Source organism: Hyla sarda, chromosome 1 (genome assembly GCF_029499605.1).
Source record: "Hyla sarda isolate aHylSar1 chromosome 1, aHylSar1.hap1, whole genome shotgun sequence".
NCBI lineage: Eukaryota > Metazoa > Chordata > Amphibia > Anura > Hylidae > Hyla > Hyla sarda.
In genome coordinates this window covers 109,178,931-109,202,282 of record NC_079189.1, presented here as the reverse complement: position 1 = coordinate 109,202,282, position 23,352 = coordinate 109,178,931, and the positions used below count along the sequence as shown (strand labels likewise).

Sequence of the window (23,352 nt, the reverse complement as noted above, 5' to 3'; positions counted from 1 at the left end):
TCAGCTGTAGTGGCGCTCGGCGGGAACCCAGGAAGGTGAGTGATGGTTCATTTTCATTTTTTTTTGCAGCCCGGGCAGGACAGAGCAGGAATACTCTGCACCAGAGTACTCCTTTAAATATGATATTTGATACAATGGACAAAATGTATCATGTTATCACATACAGTATATGTGCCAGTGCCTTGTAAACACATGAAAACTATTTACCTGTTCTGGAGTTCTCCCAGGTTCATCCTCTTCAAACCTTGAGCTTCCAACTGAGCATTGGTCAAAAAGACTTGGCACGCCCTGACTACAAAAATATTATTTGAAAAATCATATTTGTATTCTAAAATGGCAATATCAGTAAAGTAATGTAAATTACAAGAATTTATTTGCTAAATATGAAAAAAGAGATCACTCCCCTGTTGCCAGGATAGTATAGCATATCCTAGCTAAGACAACAACACAGAAATGTTGTTTTAGAAATATTTTCAAACTAAATTTTATTTTTGTATTTATTGTTGGAGATAATTTGAACAGTAATAATTAAAATAATTCTAATAATCATAATAAACTTGTAAACATACCATATTCTGCAGTGCTTTAAAATAGAAGAAACAAAAAAACAACAAATAAAATACATTTATAAGCTTCAAACACTGAGAAAAAACAAGAGAGGGCTCAGTGACACCCATGTAGTTTAAAAAAAATACACGTGAGGTTGTGAAACAAATCTCTATTTGCATTGTGTTGTGACACAAGGAGAATACATTGTAAAACTTTAATTTATAGACAAATATTAAACTGTATAAAAATAAGGTTTTATGGAGTTGGGACACCAAGAGTTGTTCTTGGTCTGGCTACTCCACATACAGTAGAGGCATTCTTCTTTGGCTGTCAATAGCAATAGTACTGTACAGCCGTGCGGTAGAAGTCGAGGTGTACCCCAATGAGCTTTATCTCCGCTTCACTGAGCAATACAGACGCCTTGACAAGGCCAAATGCTGCAAACCTCCCAGGCTTTTGTCCGGAGGAATGGCAGGCACTTTGCATCCTTTTAAAAAGCAAGAAGGCCTTTCCAAGTTCTGGTGAGTGATGTGGATTTTCAGGGCGACCCTGGGTCATACAGAACTAATCAAGCGAAAACAATACCCAAAATTTGCCTGACAGACACCAAGTATCTGAAGACTGTATCAAAAAGACTTAGGAATTGACAAACACACAGCCAGTGCCAAAGGATCAAATCTTAAAGGTGGCAGGATTAAAATTATTTATTCATTGTTAATTTATTTATTTATGTATGTGCAAATATCCTGCAGGTGCTGCGGGGACTCTGAAAAGAGGCGGTTTTAGAGCCAGGGCTAAAATGTTGGTCCATTTAACTCATTCTTTTCCTTAAGGCGATCAAAACATTGGCATTTATGAAGCATAGGGAAGTTAAAAAAAGTATTGTAAATAATTGTAAAGGATTGGGGACTTAGTCAAGACTGTTGGGCGGAGAGGCCATTAGGGTATTAGCTGTTCAGTGTCCAGCAAATTAGCAAATGAATGCTTATGTCAATACAAGAATAATCCCTATGTGACTTAACGTACAGAAAAGTGTCCACAGAGTCTTGGCCATTTATTGCCCCGATTGCTATCTTATTCATTTTTTCCTGGATGTTGAGCAATAATCAGCCATGATCCGTTATCACATAGATAACCAAGGTGATTACACAATATGCCAAATATGTACATCATTACACTAACGCTACCAAGTATACGTGTCAACTATTTACAGGATGCAACTGGACACTCAGGCAGGTTATGCCAAATTCTTTTCTTTACCATACTAGGGGAACTTGGATTCATTAGAACAAAAAACTCTTCTCTAGTCCAATTTGGGTGGTCAACTGCCCAATGGAGTTGTGCTAACCCTTTCTTGTAGCATACCACCAGAACACACATATAACAGGCAAAGTACTATGACTAAAATATATCAATAAAAAAAAAAAACATAACCTATATTTAAAAAAAAAAGAAAGAAGGGGTCCAAACGTTTCCGCAAGTGTATTTTGCTCAAAAGAACCAAAAATGTACCAAATGGAAAAAGGAAATAGTTACCAACAACAACCTCTTGATAGAGTTAGAGTCCTGTTCACACCAGAGAAATATTTTTTATATCACAAGTGAGAAATATTTTTATATCACTACTGTGAAATATTTTCTAAATCACAATTTCCATTCCCACGCAAGACAAATTGAAGTGTTGTTCTCAAATGTAGAGTTAAGCATACAACAAAATTCTACATTGTGGGTACTAGACATCATCAAGAGAGTGCAGTAAACAACCCTTACAAGCCAGATTTATTATGCCTAGCTCCACAGATTCATCAGACAAATTTGATTGTTGTAATAATGTCTAGATAATGTGCTTTTTTGTTCATGTTCCTATTTGATCCCTTGATGAACAGCCACCTCTCCAGCGGGAAATGCATTGGGATTGGAAATTGTGATATAAGAAATTTTTCTTATGTCCAGATATATTAATTTAGCCACCTGCCTTTGAAAATTTGAAGTTTGCCTTCATCATTTTTAGAGGGCGGAACTCAAAAATGTACTCGATTTCCTAGAAGCCTCATGTATGTGGTCAGTACTATACACTGTTTTCTGTCTATTTTCGACAATCTTAGGACTTGTTAGCCCTGACGTGTATTTTATTAAATTCCTATATTTTTCATGAACTAAGAATGATGTACTGTGTTGTGTTGTTCCTCTGTTAGTCTTCTTACAAAGTTTTGAATAAATTGGCAACTAGATATCACCAGTTGAAGGCATGTCCCTGGGCAGTCTGATTTATTCATAAACATTTATTCATAAACATTTTGGAGGAGGAGCAGAGGAACAGTACAACACCGAGTTTTTAAAGGGGCCCACAGAATAGGGGATAAGTGTCTGACCTCTGGAACCCCCTGTAATCTTTTAAATGAGACCCCACCTCTCTGAGACTCTACCTGGAAGCTGGCGCTTCCAGGTAGAGTCTCAGAGAGGTGGGGTCTCATAAAAATGTGCCATCAACATCTACAGGGGTGTGGTTCAGGATATCACGAGGGTCCCACCGAACCCCATGTGATCAGACCCTTATTTTCATAGAAAGATATATATGTAGTATTTATACGGACTGGTTGTATCTCTATTAGTTATCTGCTTATTTATCTTTACTCAAATTTTATTTTATTTTGCTCCTTTCTACACAAAATATCATTATACAGAAGTTAAACTTAAATTGTTGTTTTTCAGCTATATAGTATATAAAAGCCATTCAGTTGCTTATGTTTGTCTTAAGGGGGTAAGATTTCTCCTTGAGATCACCATTGCTGGTGTGGGGAACTTCAAAGGCCATTACCACTCCAACGGGCATTTTGGAAAGTGGGAATATGCACAGTAGCTCATTCACACCAACTTTTCAGGTCGTTTTTCCTAAACATCAGTTTTTCACTCCAACTTCAGAAGTAAAAAAAATTATTAGGATTTAATGCCAAGACAGATATCTCTTCAGAAGGGAAGAGGACCCATATGCAGACATCGCAGTTTTGGGGTTTTGGGCAGGCCCACCGGCTGGATTTGAATATTCATGGTCGCTGATCACATGACCAGTGATCATGAAAATTCAAATCCCCTGGCGGGCCCGCCTCCAGTGCGCAATTCAGAGGAGACAGAAGAGGATATTCAGAGTGTCCGGGCGCCGGACTGCAGGTATGCATATTAGTCAGAGACCCCGCATTTGTCTCCTGTTCACCCACACTATAACCCGGTGTATTGGGTTTAGTGTGGGTCAACGGTTGACCATTTTCCTTTAATGCAGGTAAGTTAAATGTTCCGGGACTCTATAATAACAAAGACTGTTCCCCAGGACTGGCCCATGGCAAATGTGGTGCCAATATTTAAAAAGGGAACAAAATGTGACCCAGGGAATTATAGACGTGGGCGTTTAACCTCCGTTGTATGTAAATTGCTTGAGGGTTTTCTAAGGGATGCTATTTTGGAGTATCTTAATAAAAATAAATGTATGACTCCATATCAGCATGGCTTTAAGAGGGATCGGTCCTGTCACACTAACCTGATCAGCTTTTTATGAGGAGGTGAGCTCCATACTGGACATGGGGCAATCGCTGGATGTCGTATATCTGGATTTTTCCAAAGCATTTGATACGGTGCCGCCTAAAAGGTTGGTGCATAAAATGAGAAGAATGGGGCTGGGGGAGAATATATGTGTAAGTGGGTAAGTAACTGGCTCAGTGATAGGAAACAGAGGGTGGTTATTAATGGTACTTATTCTGATTGGGTGACTGTTACTAGTGGGGTACCACAGGGGTCCGTCTTGGGTCCTGTTCTGTTTAATATATTTATTAATGACCTTGTAGAGGGGTTGAATAGTAAAGTAGCAATCTTTGCAGATGATACTAAACTCTGTAAAGCTGTAAACACTATAGAGGACAGTGCACTGTTACAAATGGATCTGGATAGGTTGGAGGTTTGGGCTGGGAAGTGGCAGATGAGGTTCAACACTGATAAATGTAAGGTAATGCACATGGGGAGGAAAAATCCGGGCTGGGATTATGTATTAAATGGGAGCACACTTGGGACGACTAATGTAGAAAAGGACTTAGGAGTCTTAGTTAATAGTAAATTTAGCTGTAGTGACCAGTGTCTGGCAGCTGCTGCTAAGGCAAATAAAATCATGGGGTGCATCAATAGGGGCATAGTTGCCCACGACAAGGAAATAATTCTACCGCTGTACAAATCACTAGTCAGACCACACATAGAATACTGTGTACAGGAATTGGCACCAGTGTACAAGAAAGATATAGTGGAGCTGGAGAGGGTTCAAAGACGGGCAACCAGGGTAATATGGGGAATGGGAGGACTACAGTACCCAGAAAGATTATCAGAATTAGGGTTATTTAGTTTAGAAAAAAGAAGGCTTAGGGGAGACCTAATAACTATGTATAAACATATCAGGGGGCAGTACAGAGATCTCTCCCATGATCTATTTATACCCAGGACTGTATCAATAACAAGGGGGCATCCTCTACATCTAGAGGAAAGAAGGTTTCTACACCAGCACAGACGGAGGTTCTTTACTGTAAGAGCAGTGAGACTGTGGAATTCTCTGCCTGAGGAGGTGGTCATGGTGATCTGGTCTGAACGTGTCTGGATGCATTCTTGGAGAGTAATAACATTGTTGGTTATGGATACTAGATTTATAGGGACAGAACGTTGATCCAGGGGTTTATTCTGACTGCCATGTTTGGAGTCGGGAAGGAATTTTTTTTTTTGCCTTCGTCTGGATCAACTCAACTCAGTAGGGATATAGGTTGAACTTGATGGACTCTGGTCTTTTTTCAACCTCATGAACTATATTACTATGTAAAGTTATTTGCAATACCTAATTGATAAAGAAAGCAGACATTTTAGTTAACTGAAAAAAATTATCTATAATTAATAAACATTATATTTTATGCTAGAAAAATATGTGATCTAGATTTCATGTGATCTAGATGCTCACAGCTTTACAAATACGTATTCACACTGACTAAACCTTCAACAATGAGGGAGATTGGGGGAGAATAGTGAGTCACCAACAGCCCTGTCCATGGTACTGAAGGCCAGTTTTTCTTAACCTATTTCACAAAAGATTTGTACTACTTACTAAACTTCATTATTACAATATATTTGTATTATATAACAAAACAGAACTTGAAAAATATTGCAGTATGTGCCCTTAGGCAAGTTTTTTTTTAATATTGGGTAACACATTGGCATGGAAATGGTAAGAAAGGACAAGGGGGAGATTTATCATTGAGTTTACCCCTTTTTCTTGTGTATTTTTTTTGCGCAAAAATTTGCGCAGTGACTTTCATTGCGTCTTTTTTGTGTGTCTTTTTTGATAGAAGTACTCTATTTTTTTCGTGTATTGTGGAATGCATTTTACAATGGATAGTAATTTATCATGTGCATTTTTTTGCTTAGACAAATTTTTTTGCGCAAATAGGTTTTTTTAGGCAAAAATACACCATCAAAAAGGACACGTAGGAAAGTACTCTACTGAGACAGCCGGGGGGTGCAAGAGCCGTCCCTCAACACTGCTAAACTACAACTACTCCCATCATGGGACAGTCTGTCCCATGATGGGAGTAGTTGTAGTACCGCAGAGCTGAGAAACGGCCCTTGCACATCCCCCCGGCTGCGTGACTATTTTGGGACAGTTAGGACTACCACTCCCATCATGGACAGACTCTGCCCATGATGGGAATTATAGTTCAGGGGATGAGGGACAGATCACACTGGGTCATTCTCCAGAGACCCGCTGCGATCCGCATTTATTAACTGTAAAAGCCGGCGGCTCCACTGCGCTGCCTGCCGGCTCCCAGCGGGGAATACTGTATACGCTGTCACTATTCATAATCCCTGCCACCGGGAGATGGGAGCTCTGATTGGTGAAAAGCTATTCACCAATCAGAGCTCCTGTCTCCAGGAATTATGAATTATGAGAGCTGTATACAGGAGCCGGCGGTGAGCGCAATGGAGCTGCATGTGCCGCCGGCTTGTACAGTTAATAAATGCGGGTCTCTGGAGAATGACCCCTGTACTATAACTCCCATCATGGAAAGAGTCTGTCCCATGATGGGATTAGTTGATGGCACTCGCACATCCCCCGGCTGAGGGACTTTAAGGACTACTACTCCCATCATGGACAGACTCCGTCCATGATGTGAGTTATAGTCTAGGGGCTGAGGTGCAGATCGCAGCAGCTCATTCAGACCCGCTGTGATCCGCATTTATTAAGTTAACAAGCGGGCTGCACATGCAGCTTCACTGTGCTCCCCACCAGCTCCAGGCTCCTGTATATGCTGTCACAATTCATAATCCCCGCCACCGGGAGATGGGAGCTCTGATTGGTGAATAGTCTCCCGGCAGTGGGGATTATGAATTATGACAGCGTATACAGTATACCCCGCCAGGAGCCGACGGGGAGCGCAGTATAGCCGCATCATAATAAACCACCCCCTGCCTTTATTTTTATTATCTTTAAGTTTTCTACCTTTATATTGCTCTGCATTTTCTGCTCAGTCTCAGTCAGATTCACAGACTGGGAAGGGGCTTTACCCAGCAGGTGTGACATCACCTGAAGCCATACTGGGGAGAACTTCCTCCCTCACTCTGCTATACACAGCCCAGAGCAGTTCAGTGTGTGAGATGAGCTATGATTGGCTAAGGTTGCACACACACATTCCTTAGCATTTCCTGATTTTGGACTTCTGCCAAACCAGTCCAAAGTATGTGCAAAAGATGGGGGGAAATGTGCTCTGGACAAGTTGGGAGACACCTAGTGGCAGCTTTTTTAAACACAAATAAAACATAGAAAACTATTTTTTTTTTAAAACAAAGTAAATTAGAAAGTTGTTTTATTTGCCATAAGGAGTGCAATAGCAAAAATGTATTTTAATGAGAGTGCCATTTAAATGGGGAAATGCTGCAGAAGGCACAATGTGAAATAATCTCATGAGAGAAATGATAGCTGTAAGAAGCTTATTTGATGGTCTAGGATAGTCAGAAAAAAAATGATGCACACCTGAGGTGGAGTCTCTAGTGTCTCAAATAGTTTTGTGCTGCCTAAACAGATCACAGTCTTAGGAACTCTTCCGTTCTTTACCATAACCCCCTCTGATATGATCTGGCATGGCACCTCCTTAAACACATGCCTACTGAAAACAGTGAATGGCTGTAGGGTCTCGCGCACAATGCATGGTGACATGGGGCGCTTTCACTGGGGCCTTCAGAGTCGTGGCGGAACTAGGCTGTACCAGGAGCGGGGGGGGGGGGGGGGACTTGTTTTTTAAATGTCTTCAATTTCTTCCAGCATCCACTCCTCACTCATTTTTTATGAAAAAAAAAAAACACATTTTAAATCTTAGGTCCTCAGCTGTGTAGAGGAGTTCTCACTGTCACCTTTGAGTCAGAATGGAGACTGATGTTTATAACAGCTTGTAATAGAGCCGCAGGTGTAATATAGTCTTCTATTGGTCTGCAGTATTAGAGAGGCAGCACTCACATGAGGGGGTCTGTTACATAGTTACTATGGTTGAAAAAAGACATACGTCCATCAAGTCCAACCAGGGAATTGAAGGGAAGGGTGTAAGGGGATAAGGGAAAGGGATGTAGTTTTATAATTCTGCATAAGCATTAATGTTATTTTGTTCCAGGAATGTATCTAACCCTGTTTTAAAGCTGTTAATTGTTCCTGCTGTGACCAGTTCCTGAGGTAGACCGTTCCATAAATTCACAGTCCTCACGGTAAAGAAGGCGTGTCGCCCCTTTAGACTAAACCTTTTCTTCTCCAGACGGAGGGAGTGCCCCCTCGTCCTTTGGGGGGGTTTAACCTGGAACAGTTTTTCTCCATATTTTTTGTATGGGCCATTTATATACTTATATACGTTTATCATATCCCCCCTTAAACGTCTATTCTCAAAACTAAACAATTGTAACTCCTTTAATCGCTCCTCATAGCTAAGATGTTCCATGCCCCATATTAGTTTAGTCGCGCGTCTCTGCACCCTTTCCAACTCCGCAGTGTCCCTTTTATGAACAGGCGACCAAAACTGAACAGCATATTCCAGGTGAGGCCGTACCAATGCTTTATAAAGGGGGAGTATTATGTCCCTGTCCCTTGAGTCCATGCCTCTTTTGATACATGACTATATCCTGCCGGCTTTGGAAGCAGCAGCCTGACATTGCATGCTATTCTGTAGTCTGTGATCTACAAGTACACCCAGATCCTTCTCTACCAGTGACTCTGCCAGTTTAATCCCCCCTAAGACATACGACGCATGCAGGTTATTAGTACCCAGATGCATAACTTTACATTTATCCACATTGAACCTCATTTGCCAAGTGGATGCCCAGACACTTAGTCTATCCAAGTCATCTTGTAACTTATGCACATCCTCTATAGACTGTACCATGCTACAAAGCTTGGTGTCATCTGCAAAGATAGAAACAGAGCTGTTAATACCATCCTCTATATCATTGATAAATAAATTAAACAGCAGCGGGCCCAATACTGAACCTTGGGGTACACCACTAATAACCGGGGACCAATCAGAGTACGAATCATTGACCACCACTCTCTGGGTACGATCCATGAGCCAGTGTTCAATCCAGTTACAAACTAAAGTTTCCAAGCCCAAGGACCTTAACTTACCTGTCAGACGTCTGTGAGGGACAGTATCAAATGCTTTGGCAAAATCCAGAAACCCTATATCCACAGCCATTCCTCTGTCAAGGCTTCTACTCACCTCTTCATAAAAGCAAATTAGATTGGTTTGACAACTTCTATCCTTAGTAAACCCATGCTGGCTATCACTTATAATACTATTATCCCCTATGTATTCCTGTATGTAATCCCTTATAAGTCCTTCAAACAATTTACCCACAATGCACGTTAGACTTACCGGTCTATAATTGCCTGGCGAAGACCTAGAGCCCTTCTTGAAGATTGGCACCACATTAGCCTTGCGCCAGTCCCTTGGCACAATACCAGAACCAGAGAATCTCTAAATATCATGAACAAGGGTACAGATATTACTGAACTTACCTCTCTAAGAACTCTTGGGTGTAGTCCATCCGGCCCTGGAGATTTGCTTAGATTTACTTTACTTAACTTACCTTGTACCATCTCTACATTAAGCCAGTTCAGTACATTAGGTCTCAGTCTCATCGGATAACTTCAGATATGTTCCTGATGGACATTAGCCTGAGTAAACTGTTGTTAAAGGAGAACTGTGACGCAACTCTATCAACTTCACCTGTGCCCGAGCTGCAAAAACTGAGGAGCTCGGGCTAGATTGGAAAAGGCTGGGCCTGGCCTGGACGCACATGGCGGAGGACGCTTGATTCGTGAGCTCCGTCTGACACCGGTTATCTAGCGGCACACACCGGCTATCAGTTGCCCTAATTGCCTCCATTTACTCCCTAACTGTTCCTGAGGGGGTTGTGAGATGGCTCGCGCTAAGAAAGCGAAGAAAAGCCCGATGAAAGTGACCCAATTCTTCCCCGCTCCAGATTCACAAAATGGCGCCGGCGGCCTGCCAGCCGCCGGCATGCAAGCTACCCCTATTCATGGCGGCTCCGCCAATGCCAGAACGGTGGACTCTCCCAGTGGGTCTTCCTCCCCGAGCTCTGCAGGCTCGGCTCCTACCATCTCTCCGCGGCACTACTCTCCGGTCCAGTCGATGGACTTACCTGCTTCGAAACCCCAGCACTCTGCTGTAGCTACAGGATCGCAGCCCCGGGGTTTCTCCCCGGTCCTTACTGAAGCGGCCTTGCTGGCTGTGGCTGCAGACCTTACCTCCACCATCCAGAACGAGATCATGACCGCGGTGTCCAGCATTCAACAGGAGCTGACCTCTCTTGGCTCCCGCACCTCCCATGTCGAATCCAAGATGGGTGAACTCACCTCAGCCAACAACACAGTGGTGGATAGCATTTCTGCACTGGAGGAAGAGGTGGCTGCTCTGCGCTCCAAACTAGCTGACATAGAGGATCGTTCCCGGAGGAACAACCTCCGCATTCGAGGGGTTCCTGAGGACGTCAAGACCGAAGACCTGGCTGGATTTTTGACTGATTTCTTTGCTGTACTATTACCTACAGCTTCCGCAGAAGACCTACGGCTGGATTGGATACACTGACTCCCTAAACCGAAGTCGGTGCCTGCTGCCTCTTCCCGTGATGTTATTCTCCGGGTCCATTTTTTCCACGTCAAGGAGAAATTATCTATGGCTGCTCGGCATCCACCGGACCTTCCGGCTCAGTTTTCTGGCCTCTACATCTTCGCGGATTTATCCGCTGCGACTCTCTCGAGACGCCGGAAATTTTCCAAAGGCACAGCAATTTTAAGAGCCCAAGGCATCCCTTATAAATGGGGATTCCCCACTAAAGTTGTTGTTACCCATGGAGGTACTAAACATGTCGCCTCTCTACACCGGAGGGTCTGCTGGATCTTTGACATGCCTAGCATCTTCCCTCTCCATCCTCAGATCCTCAGGATTCGCCTCGCCACTCACCTCGAAAGCTTTCCGATGACTGGTCAGTAGTGCAATATGGGAAGTGCAAATCTGCTACTTAAATTGTCTTCAAGGGGTTATCCAGGAAAAAACTTTTTTTTTTTATTTATGAACTGGCTCCCGAAAGTTAAACAGATTTGTAAATTACTTCTATTAAAAAATCTTAATCCTTTCAGTACTTATGAGCTTCTGAAGTTAAGGTTGTTCTTTTCTGTCTAAGTGTTCTCCGATGACATGTGTCTCGGGAACTGCCCAGTTTAGAAGCAAATCACCATAGCAAACCTTTTCTAAACTGGGTGGTTCCCGAGACACGTGTCATCAGAGAGCACTTAGACAGAAAAGAACAACCTTAACTTCAGAAGCTCATAAGTACTGAAAGGATTAAGATTTTTTAATAGAAGTAATTTAAAAATCTGTTTAACTTTCTGGAGACAGTTGATATATAAAAAAAAGTTTTTCCCTGGATAATCCCTTTAACCTCTTAAGGACCCAGGGCGTATGGATACGCCCTCACACCCTGGGCCTTAAGGACCCAGGGCGTATCCATACGGAACTGCTGAAATCCTTCAGCAGGCATCCAGGGCAAACGCCGAGGGGGGCCATGTAGGCCCCCCATGTCGGCGATCGCCGCAAATCACAAGGGAAATCGCCCTTGCGATCTGCGGCGATACCGGGCTGATCGGGTCTCTGGGACCCGACCGCCCGATAATTTCGCATGATCCCGGCTGTCACAGACAGCCAGGACCATGCTAACGTATAGGAGCGAGGTGGCAAGCCTGCCACCTCCTCCGATCCCCCTGCGATCTGTCGGTTAGTTAACCGACCAATCGCAGGAGGGGGGCGGTTACTTCCTCCCGTCCTGCCCGGCCCCTGAAAGTCCGGAGAGGACGGGAGGGAGACCGGAGGACGCAGCGGGGGACGGGGGAGTGCTGGGGACCAGCCCCGGTACTTACCTCGTCCCTGAAGACCCAGATCCCGGCGAGGAAGATGGCGGCGGCGGCGACAGGTGAGTAGATCTTCAGCCGCGGTCGGGCCCTTTACAGCAATTCACGTCGCCGTGAAGCGACATGCATTGCTGTAATGGGACCCTGTAAACTACAACTCACAGCATGCCCAGACAGCCCTTGGCGTCTGGGCATGCTGGGAGTTGTAGTTTTGCAACATCTGGAGGTCCACAGTTTGGAGACCACTGTGCCCTTCCAGATGTTGCAAAACTACACATCCTCAGCATGCCCTTACTGTCCAGGCATGCTGGGAGTTGTAGTTCTGTAACATCTGGCCCTTCAGATGTTGCATAACTACAACTCCCAGCATGCCTGGACAGTTTTGGCATACTGCGAGTTGTAGTTTTGCAACATCTGGAAGGGCACAGATTGGGAACCACTGTATTAGTGGTCTACAAACTAGTCCTCCAGATGTTGCAAAACTACAACTCCAAGCATGCTGGGAGTTGTAGTTCGGCAACATCTGGCTCTAAAGATTTTGCCGAACTACTACTCCCAGCATGCTTGAGAATGCTGAGAGTTGTGGTTTTGCAACAACTGGAGGCACACTGGTTGGGAAACATTGTAGTTCGCCCGTAGTGCACTTCAGGTCAACTTATGGGGTACCTCCATACTCAGAAGAGATGGGGTTACAAATTTTGGGGGGTATTTTCTGCTATTAACCCTTGCAAAAATGTGAAATTTGGGGGGAAACACACATTTTAGTGAAATTTTATTTTATTTTTTTACATATGCAAAAGTCGTGAAACACCTGTGGGGTATTAAGGCTCACTTAATTCCTTGTTACGTTCCTCAAGGGGTCTTGTTTCCAAAATGGTATGGCATGTGTTTTTTTTTTGCTGTTCTGGCACCATAGGGGCTTCCTAAATGCAACATGCCCCCCAAAAACCATTTCAGAAAAACGTACTCTCCAAAATCCCCTTGTCACTCCTTCGGTTCTGAGCCCTCTACTGCGCCCGCCGAACAATTTACATAGACATATGAGGTATGTGCTTATTCGAGAGAAATTGGGCTATAAATATAAGTATACATTTTCTCCTTTTACCCCTCGTAAAAATTCAAAAATTGGGTCTACAAGAACATGCGAGTGTAAAAAATGAAGATTGTGAATTTTCTCCTTCACTTTCCTGCTATTCCTGTGACATACATAAAGGGTTAAAATGCTGACTGAATGTCATTATGAATACTTTAGGGGGTGCAGTTTTTATAATGGGGTCCTTTATGGGGTATTTCTAAGATGAAGACCCTTCAAATCCACTTCAAACCTGAACTGGTCCCTGAAAAATAGTGAGTTTGGAAATTTTGTGAAAGATTGGAAAATTGATGCTGAACTTTGAAGCCCTCTGGTGTCTTCCAAAAGTAAAAACTTGTCAATTTTATGATGCAAACATAAAGTAAACATATTGTATATGTGAAAAAAAAATAAAAATATTTTGAATATCCATTTTCCTTACAAACAGAGAGCTTCAAAGTTAGAAAAATGCAAAATTTTCAAATTTTTCATAACATTTTCTAATTTTTCACCAAGAAAGGATGCAAGTTACAATTTTTTTTACCACTATGTTAAAGTAGAATATGTCACGAAAAAACAATCTCGGAATCAGAATGATAACTAAAAGCATTCCAGAGTTATTAATGTTTAAAGTGACAGTGGTCAGATGTTCAAAAAATGGCCGGGTCCTAAGGTGTAAAATGGCTGGGTCCTTAAGAGGTTAAGGGTATACTGACTTTTTTTTTTTACCGGACAGGTACATGTTATAGTATGGTGATTTTTTCGTTTCCATACTCATGTGTGACTCTCTCCTCGGGTCAATATGGTTACTCTATGGTTGGTGCTTCCTGTTAGTGTTTTTTATGTTTTACTTCAGTTTTCAGTCTGTACATCCCATGGCCTATTTGTTATTGTAAGAATGATTTTGCTGTTATGCCACAGCTCCTGTATTACTGCTGAAGGTATTCTGCCGCCGCTGTCCTCTCTCTCTCCCTATCATGAGTTTTCAAATTGCATCCTTAAATGTCAGGGGGCTAAATTCTCCCTATAAGCGTTCTTTTGTTTGGGCTGAAGCTAAGAGGTTGGGAGCAGATATTCTCTGCTTGCAAGAGACGCACCTCTCGGAATTTGACTCCACCAGACTCCACCATAAAGCTTTCCTTGATATTTTTTACGCTCATGCCATCCATAAGAAAAGAGGAGTTGCAATTGTTTTTAAAAATACCTTGGCAGTATCCGATGTGGTAGTGGAAGCGGACAGTGGCGGAAGATATCTTATTGTAAATTGTTCTTTAAATAATGTAGCCTATACTTTAGTTGTTGTCTATGCGCCAAATAGGAAACAACATTCTTTTCTTAAACATGTGTTTAAAAAAGAGCTCAAGTAATGCCCCCAGGTTTCTTGTGGTGGGCGATTCTAATGTGACTTTATGGCCCTCAATGGATTCCATGTCCTCCTTGCACTTTTCAGAACCTAAACCTATTTTTCAGACAATCTTTTGCAAGGAACTGTTTGATGTGTGGAGGAACCATAATCCAAGTATTCATGATTACACTTATTTTTCACACCCTCACTCTATCTACACACGCATAGATTTCTCTATCGATTCAATCGATTACTGTCCCGCTTAGTCTCTAACCCTCAGATTCACACCATTGTCTGGTCCGACCATGCGCCCATCACTATCACTGTTCATGAACAATCCCAATCTCCCCGGACATCCTTGTGGCGTGTTAGCCTGTATGTCCTCCAACACCCGACATACTTACCCAAACTGCTTGAGGCTATACAGTCTTTCTTTACTCACAACATAGGTTCTGTTGATAACATTTCCCCTTTATGGTGCGCCTTTAAACCGACTATTAGAGGAAAAGGTGGGGCCCGAGCTCCTTACATGACAGTGCGCTCAGCCTATCACCGGCCAAGGTGGGACATCGCTGCGGCCAGTGATACACTGACTGCAGTGTGATGTTCCGAGCCTAAGAAGCAGGAAGTCGAGCAGCAGTGGAGGAACGGGTCGCCGATATCAGCGCAACAGGGGAACATAGGAAGGTGAGTTAAAGTTTGCTTTTTTAGTTTTTGCAGCCTGGGCACAGGGGAAGTTAAAAGAGTTGCACTATCTTTTAGGCACTAGCAACATTGATATCACCACCTATCTGACTCTGGTGTGATACTAACAGCCATTGATTACTCCTAGATATTGGTGTGGTCCAAAGCATGCTGTAACGGGTGTTTATGCTTTTGGCTCTGACAGCAGCTTCAGCCACTCCTGCTCAACTGCAGCATAGCCAGTCACTGTGACAATGTCCAGGCCAATAAGGAGGCATGAACGAATGGTCAATGATGTCCAGCCTTAGCGCCCATACCCTCCTAAGCTGGTCTATTTATACTGCTTTCAAACTCTATGTTCTTGCCTGTGATAAAGGATCTTTTCCTTGTCGGTGGCTCTGGTTTGCTAGTTTTCTGTGTTTCTTGTGTATATTCTTCATCATGACTTCATCATGTTTTGCTTTTGTACTACATGGCTCTCTGTTAACAACATGGCTTGTTTGTGCATTTCCTATTAGTAATCTCTATTTCTATTCAGTTGCTTGTTAGCCTTTTTGTGCCTTTACTTCCTTACTGTGTTGTTTGTTTGTTTTTTCACTTTGCTATGCCCTGCCCTACTAGCTTAGGGAGAAACCCTATTGCATACAAATGGTCAAATCTTGATTGCCATCAGTAGCCAATGCTGGAGGAGCTCTATAAAAGATATCCTAAAGATTTACATTTGGCTAGGGTACTAAGGCTACATATAAACTTTTGTACAACAACACTGCTTGTCCTGGCATCCCCACTGATAAAATCATTGGAATATACCTGTTAGTTTACCAGGTGCATGAATATGTGATCAAAACTCAATAGTGATGGCAAGTAGAAGCAATAGTCAGATATTCAATCCCTTAGTACATAGCAAGACAATTTTTATATCATAGTTTTACATTTTGATGTACTTTTACAACCTACCAGTAAGACTACTACATTGAGCTGGTGCAGTGCACATCTGTATTAAGGTTCCTTTGCCACTAGGGCATAATAAAGATGTTAAAAAACAGAAATCACCAGTTGTTCGTGTCTTACATAGATGTCTTATAAAGAGACATATCTACTATTAGGGCTGTTTGGCTGTGCTGCCACAAGACAGCTTTGTCAAAGGACAATGACTCTGGCAGTGAGCATACAGAGAATGAGCATTCTGATGCTGACCTAAGACAGCATCTCAGTGGGGTTTCCATGTACAATGTGACCCTGCGGGACAAGCAACACAAGAACTCAACAGGACACGGGATGAGCCTGAAACTGATACTTAGATGTTTTCTCAAAGAGTTCTGTTCTGGCCTTCACAAGTTAGCTATGTTTAATATTGTCTTCACTTCCTCTATTACTATGCAAATTTACAATTTCAAAAAATAAAACTATGAAATATTGAAGTAAATTGTTAGGCTAGTAAAACATCAGAAGGGCCTGTCTGCTTATGATTCAATACTTGTACCTTAATGTACTTGAAGCAAGAGGTTGTGTACATTCATGTAAGGACTACTATTTGAGCCATGCTATTTTATTAAAGACTTACTGTACTTAAATGTATAGATAACTGAAGTATAGGTTTACCTTTGGACTCCAGTTTACAGTTCACATATGGGTATACATAACATGCTGACATAAAGCATATTTTTTTTTTTTATGAGTAATCTTTTAAGGTACACAGTAGGGCAAATATCATAACCCAGGGATGCATTCCCCATTTTGTAAACTTCTTAGTTACCATAGACACAGATTGTGTGTAAATATCATAGACACAGATCCTGTGTAAATATCATAGACACAGATCCTATGTAAATATCAAAGACACAGATCATGTATAAATATCATGGACAAAGATTATGTGTAAATATCATGGACACAGATCATGTGTAAATATCATGGACACAGATCATGTGTAAATATCAAAGACACAGATCATGTATAAATATCATGGACGAAGATCATGTGTAAATATCAAAGACACAGATCATGTATAAATATCATGGACACAGATCATGTGTAAATATCATTGACACAGATCATCAGACACAGATCATGTGTAAATATCAAAGGCACAGACCCTGTGGCTGCTATGAGGCTTTTAGAGAGCAGAGGCTCAGCCCTGGTTGGCCCCATTCATTTGCTACTGATAGGAAACTGTGCAGGACTCCTCTCGCTAAAGAAGTGGCCTGTCAGTAAGTAAAGGGATAAGGGAATCCAATGTTAGTTAAAGGGGTACTCTGCTGCTCAGCGTTTGGAACAAACTTTTCCAAACGCTGGAGTCGGGAGCTCGTGACATCATAGCCCCACCCCCTCATGATGGGCTCTAGCAGCTGAGGGAAAGGCCTAGTGAGCTCCAAAGCCTTATTTGCATATCTCGGCGCTGAAGGGGTCAATGAACTAATTCAATATATATTGTAAAGAGTCAAGGTCAAATGCACTATACATTCATGGCCTCACTTTATACCCTAAAAACCTGCTGACACGTCTGCATTAACTACAATAAAAAACAATAATCGTTGCTCAAAAGGCTGTCTTATGTAAACTAGAGCTATTGACTTAGAAATTAAAAAGGAAAATGACAAATACAAATGTAAGAAATAATGCAAAGTTAAAGGGTTCCAATGAAAATGCATTGATCCCAGTGTATCTAGGTGATGGGCTACCATCAATCAGTTCTAATATACAGGGGAAATTATCAGGCGGTATACAGGTCCCTGCAGCATCACTGCAACAAAGCATTATATGGCCCTCATTGAAATTAATGGGCTCTGTGTACAATTTACCACCATGCTCTGTCTTAGTCCTCCATACTTCCAGAAATGCTCTTTGTAGTTGCACTTAACTCTCCCGAGTAGGATAATCCTAAACCGAAGACTAGGTGTCATTAACTTAAATATGTAAAAATATGTCTCTAGTTTACAAGCAACTGATAAATTCTCTTCTTGGAGGAATATGTGATGCTACTAACAGATTTTCCCTCTGAAAGGAGGTTATCATGTATGAATGTCATGCAAGTAACTAATCTGTTCACATCTTCAAATGGGCAATAAGATATCTCATGAAGTGTCCAAAGACATGCAAACCCAGGCTATGGGTGCTGCATTGACACAGCAGCAAAACGTTGCCTTTTTTTTCATGCAAGGTGAATAAAATGAGATGCAAAGTTAACATTTTAAATGGCATTGTTCTTTGCCTAATCTGACCACCATCCGAGTGGTGATCTGGTTATTAGAAAAAAGGAGAAGAATGGAAAACATTGGCAGGGATTGAAGCCGGGAGATGAATGTGGAAATGTAGAATGATTGTTTCTTTTTTCTCTGTCTTTCAGCTGACGGTTGTTTCTGTCTGTTTTTTAGAACTGATCCAAAGGGACAGGGAAAGTCAGTGTGGGGAGCTAAGGAAGACCCCTTTCTACAGCTGCGGCTGAGAGGATTAAAGTGCTTCATCCACAAGGCAACATTACACAAGTAGCCTTTGAACAAAAGTCATGGATACTATTAATGATATGGTAATCCTTAATCGAGCTACCTCCCAGTAGTGATTATACTGACATGGGAAGAATATATAAGTCGGGGATGCATCCCACAAACAACACTGTTCTTTTGTCCTTTCCAAGCTTGAGTAGGACTAACTTCAGTAGCATCTATAACGTCACTTTTCTCCTCTATGTATAGAAGGAACAAAAATCTAGACCTAAGACTTTGGATTTGCTTCCTGCAAGTTCCCACACACATTTTGCGTTGTTTAAAAAAAAAAGTATCCCTGTCAACCTTAGGGACTGATGCCTATCTGAGAGCAGGACCACACAAAGGTTTCTTATGGAGGTCTGGCAGAAGATGATTTAATTGCTCAACAAAGCGTGTCTCAATATCTGACTAAAATACGAACAGTGAAGTTTGGAATAAGGGAAGCGTATACTTTATTTTTTTACACATTCTTGGACCATTAAATGGTATTGTGTATTTTCTCTCCTTTATATTTTAGTTACACATGCAGCTGCTATTCAAACACTAGCCGTCCATCATTCCCGAAAACCACTGAGTCAACATTTTACTTCTGTTCTCCATCACAAAAAGAGCAAATATACTACACAAAAAGGGGCGTTAAAACAAGTGTACGGGCATATTGGCAGGATTTGTAGAGTACACAATGATGACAAAGTTGACAATGTTAACACATGCAATATAAATAAGAGTATGTTCACAACGGAAATGGTCTCTTACTCCAATTTTTCATAATGAAAGGATCCAAACTGATTAAATAATGCAAAGTTATATCGGTTGTCACCAAATTATATGGACTTGTGTTTCTTCATCAGTTCATCCCGATTACACTACATTGTTTTTAATTGTATTTATTTTTTAATTGTCCTATGAACTGCATTGTAAATAAAAAAATAATAATAATTTTTGTGCAAGACTGGAAAAGGTTACCAATAGAGATGAGTGAATCAAATCTGATAAATTCAAATTCGTTTACGAATTTCCTGAAAAATTAGATATGTAACAAATAGAAAATCGCTGCGATTTGATAAAACAAATCGCTTCATCAAACTCCATTTATCGTGGTCCAGGCTTCAGGGCATCTTAAATGGCGGCTCCACGTGTGAGGACATGGGGTAAGGAACTCTGGGTAGGTGGGATCACCCTGAATCGCATGCAGCCTATCAGCAGCCAGCCAGCCCTGTGATGTCACAGCCCTATTTAATTGGCAGCCATTGCTGCAGTAAGTAATTTAAGCATTTTATTACAAAGAGAGAGCCTGTGTGTGTTCCACAGAGGAACCGTTTTTCACCACAAGCCCATATCACTGCAGAAAAGCAGTGACAGGGAAGGGAGAGAGAGAGAGAGAGAGAGAGAGAGAGAGAGAAAGTACACTTTTGGGTGTACTACTCAGGGACTCTGTACTGCTGCACTGGGGTGTTCAACTCTAAAGCAAATAGGGGCCAGTTAGGGTGAGTACTAAAAGCCATAGTCACCTGCTTTTAGTGCCTAACAATACTGTACTGGGCTGTACTACACAGCAAGTGTAATTTAAGTGCCTAATACAGGTTGCGTAGTGGAGTGTATTATCCTCCTCTCATAATTTTAAACTGTAAGTACACCTACGTGGTGTATTTTTTTTTTCCAGTTAAACTAATTTTGGCCAGTTACTGTGAAAGGCCAGCCATAGCTATACACTTGTTTTTTTGTAGCCTAATATAGTTTTAGGCATAGTGGAGTGTATTGTCCTCCTCTCATAAGTGTAAACTGTATGTACACCTACGTGGTGTACTCTTTTTTATTTCCTTTTAAACTAATTTTGGCCAGTTACTGGGAAAGGCCAGCCAAAGCTACACACTTGTTTTTGCAGCCTAATACAATTTTAGGCATAGTGGCTGGTGTATAAGTATGTCAGGCAAAGAAGTGCCAGGACGTGCACAGAGGAGTGGCAGAGGCCTAGATTCATCAGGCAGAGGTCGCAGGAGACTAGGGGCGCGTGGAAGCAGTAGTCGCAGAGAGAGACCTGAGCTCCTGGTATCAGCTAGTGGTCGTGTCTCGACCAGCAACCCATCTGCCGTCATTGATTGGTTAACTCGGTCATCCACTTCATCCCAAGTGACATCTAACACCCCCAGTCAACAGTCGGTGGGTTCCTCAGACACAACGGGAGCAGTCCCTGTCCTCCAACTACCTCTGTCCTATACTGTTACCTCCTCCACAGAATTATCGTATTCTGTGGGTTCAGCTCCACTATTTAGTGAGGACAATCTACTAGAGGACAGTCAGCAGCTATTGCCCAGGCAAGAATTGAAGGAGACATCCGCCGCTTCCTCCGCTAGGTGGGCAAATAGTGATGAGGAAAGTGGCGTGCAAGGTGGTTTGCTAGCGTTCAGGCTCTTGAAGTAGACACCGTTAAGGAACCGGAGGAGGACATCAGTGACGTGCAGACACAACTCAATGATGATAAAGCCAAACGCACTTGGGAGCCGGGTGCAGAAGGGGCTTCATCATCATCAGGAGAAGAGGGCTGCAGGTTGCCCGTGAGGCAGCAGCTGAGCCAGCAAGGTGGTAGCATGGTTGGGAGTCAGCATGGTGGCAGCAGTAGGAAGTCTGGAGCCAAATGTGCCCAGGGTAGATCACCTGCTTTGCCCAGGAGGTAGTGGAACTGGGGTTCCTGGAGTCGGCAGCAGTAGCAGTCAGTCAGTGCGGACTGTTGGGGAGAAAATCAGCTACTCGGTGGTGTGGCAGTTTTTCATCAAGCCTCCAGAGGATGTTAACCTGGCCAAATGTAAGATGTGTCGACAGAAGGTGAAGCGTGGCCAGAGTCCCAATGTTGGCACCATGGCCCTGCGTCAACATATGCAGCATCACCATAAAGCGTCCTGGGAGAACCATGGCTCTGATGCGGTGGTCCAGCCTGCTGCATCACCCAGTGGCACACTGCTCCCTGTTTCAGCCAGCCAAGGCTCCACCACCTCAGCCAAAGGGAGCTGTCTGTCATACCCATCTTCTTTCGGTCCAGCACCACAGTGCTCTCTGCTGACACCTCTGTCCATGTCATGGACAGAGGTGTCAGATGAGAGCACAGTGGTCATGACAGAAAAGAAATCCAAAAAGAAAAGAATTTCCTCGGTAGTATACAGCCGCTAATAAGTACTGGAAGGATTAATAATTTTTAATAGAAGTCATTTACAAATCTGTTTAACTTTCTGGCACCAGATGATTTAAAAAAAAAAAAAAGTTTTCCACCAGAGTACCCCTTTAAGCCCTTGCTCCAATGTTGCCATAAGATCTGTTGCCTTCACCCAAGTCTGTGTCTTACAGTGCAGGCCTGCATACTCCTATGCCACCTTGTTACAATGGAAATGCCAAATTCTGTAAATTATTTTTTTTTCAACTATTTTATCATACAATTTAACATCTTGGTACTTCTAGCAGATAGGGCAAAGATGGCACTCATCTTTACTGTGTGGGCAATGTTTGTCCTGGACTGTGATTTGGTGATGTCCAACTTGAACAAATTATTAACATCTTTAAAGAGGGTTCCTTCTCTCTCCTACATTAATGCCAGGGCACCTACACCACTTGCCAGTATTCAGTACAGTTCTGCATTTTGGCTTTTGAACTCTCTTGGATTAATGCAGTTTTGGAGGCTTATTCCTGGATGGGGCTAGCAATGTGCAATCTCCTGGCTCCTTTGGATAACCTCATATCTCTATCCAAATGAACAGACATCAGATTATGAGAAATTTGACAGGACTCTGAATGTGCCCACTGGATGCCAAAGACCTCTATATCCCTCAGCATCAGCTTCTCTTGAGGAGCTCATGCAGGTATAAAGAGTCAAGCTCTCAGGGAAGGATTGACAATATATATAGAGTATATAAATATAACAATCTGTATCTATACGTAAGTGATCTTATTTTCTGCAGGATTACTGTGAAGCCAGAACACTCCATAGCCTACTAGGGTTAGAGGAGTTTACCATTGCTTCAGCATGTTAGGTTGATTTATCAGCTTAAAATTGCTTTCACAGTCAGACTTTGTGTATTGAGCCGTTACCATTTGACCCCTTTAAAGAGATCTAGACTTCACTCCTGGGAGTAACCAGGTTAAGTCTGGTGACTGGTAGAGGAAGCGAAGAGCCTAGATTACAAAATTTAGTTTGCAATAACATCAGGTGAGTAGCAAAAGCAGGGTAAAATAGAATACTTTGGGGGAGATTTGACAAAACATGTCGAAAGGAAAAGTTGTTGAGTTGCCCATAGCAACCAATCAGATTGTTTCTTTTATTTTCCAGAGGCATTTTCAAAGATGAAAGAAGAAATCTGATTGGTTGCTATGGGCAACTCGGCAACTTTTCCTCTGGACAGGTTTTGATAAATCTCCCCCTTTGTCTTGTTCATTTGACCCTACAGCTCTATCTCAGAACTACTGACTGCTGCTCCAGTTTGTGTCTGTGACATTTCTTCAGAAAATATTTTCATTCTTTAGAAACAAAAGAAGACTTCGATGTCTTCTTCGATGTCTTCAAGTTGTTTTTTCATTCAGGGGTGTCCAAATCTTTGAAATTTGTCTCCCTGGATAATTTCCTTACAACACAAACAAAGGAGAATCCAATGGCAATTCATTTATTTCTTTTATCATATAGATAGGCACTAAAAATGTCGCACAAATGTTGCACCTGCGACTACGCGATTTTTCGTGCGACATTTTAACT

General features: G+C 42.3%; 1 protein-coding gene across 2 annotated transcripts in view; it reads right to left on the bottom strand.

Annotated features, from left to right (window-relative positions):
• LOC130357354 (EF-hand calcium-binding domain-containing protein 6-like) overlaps nucleotides 1-23,352 on the bottom strand; it is a 251,524-nt gene that overhangs the window by 133,052 nt on the left and 95,120 nt on the right. For both annotated transcript variants that reach the window (XM_056560048.1, XM_056560044.1), the window contains exon 14: nucleotides 208-292. In XM_056560048.1, coding sequence (XP_056416023.1) covers nucleotides 208-292 — 85 coding nt within the window. The remainder of the gene's footprint in view (nucleotides 1-207; nucleotides 293-23,352) is intronic.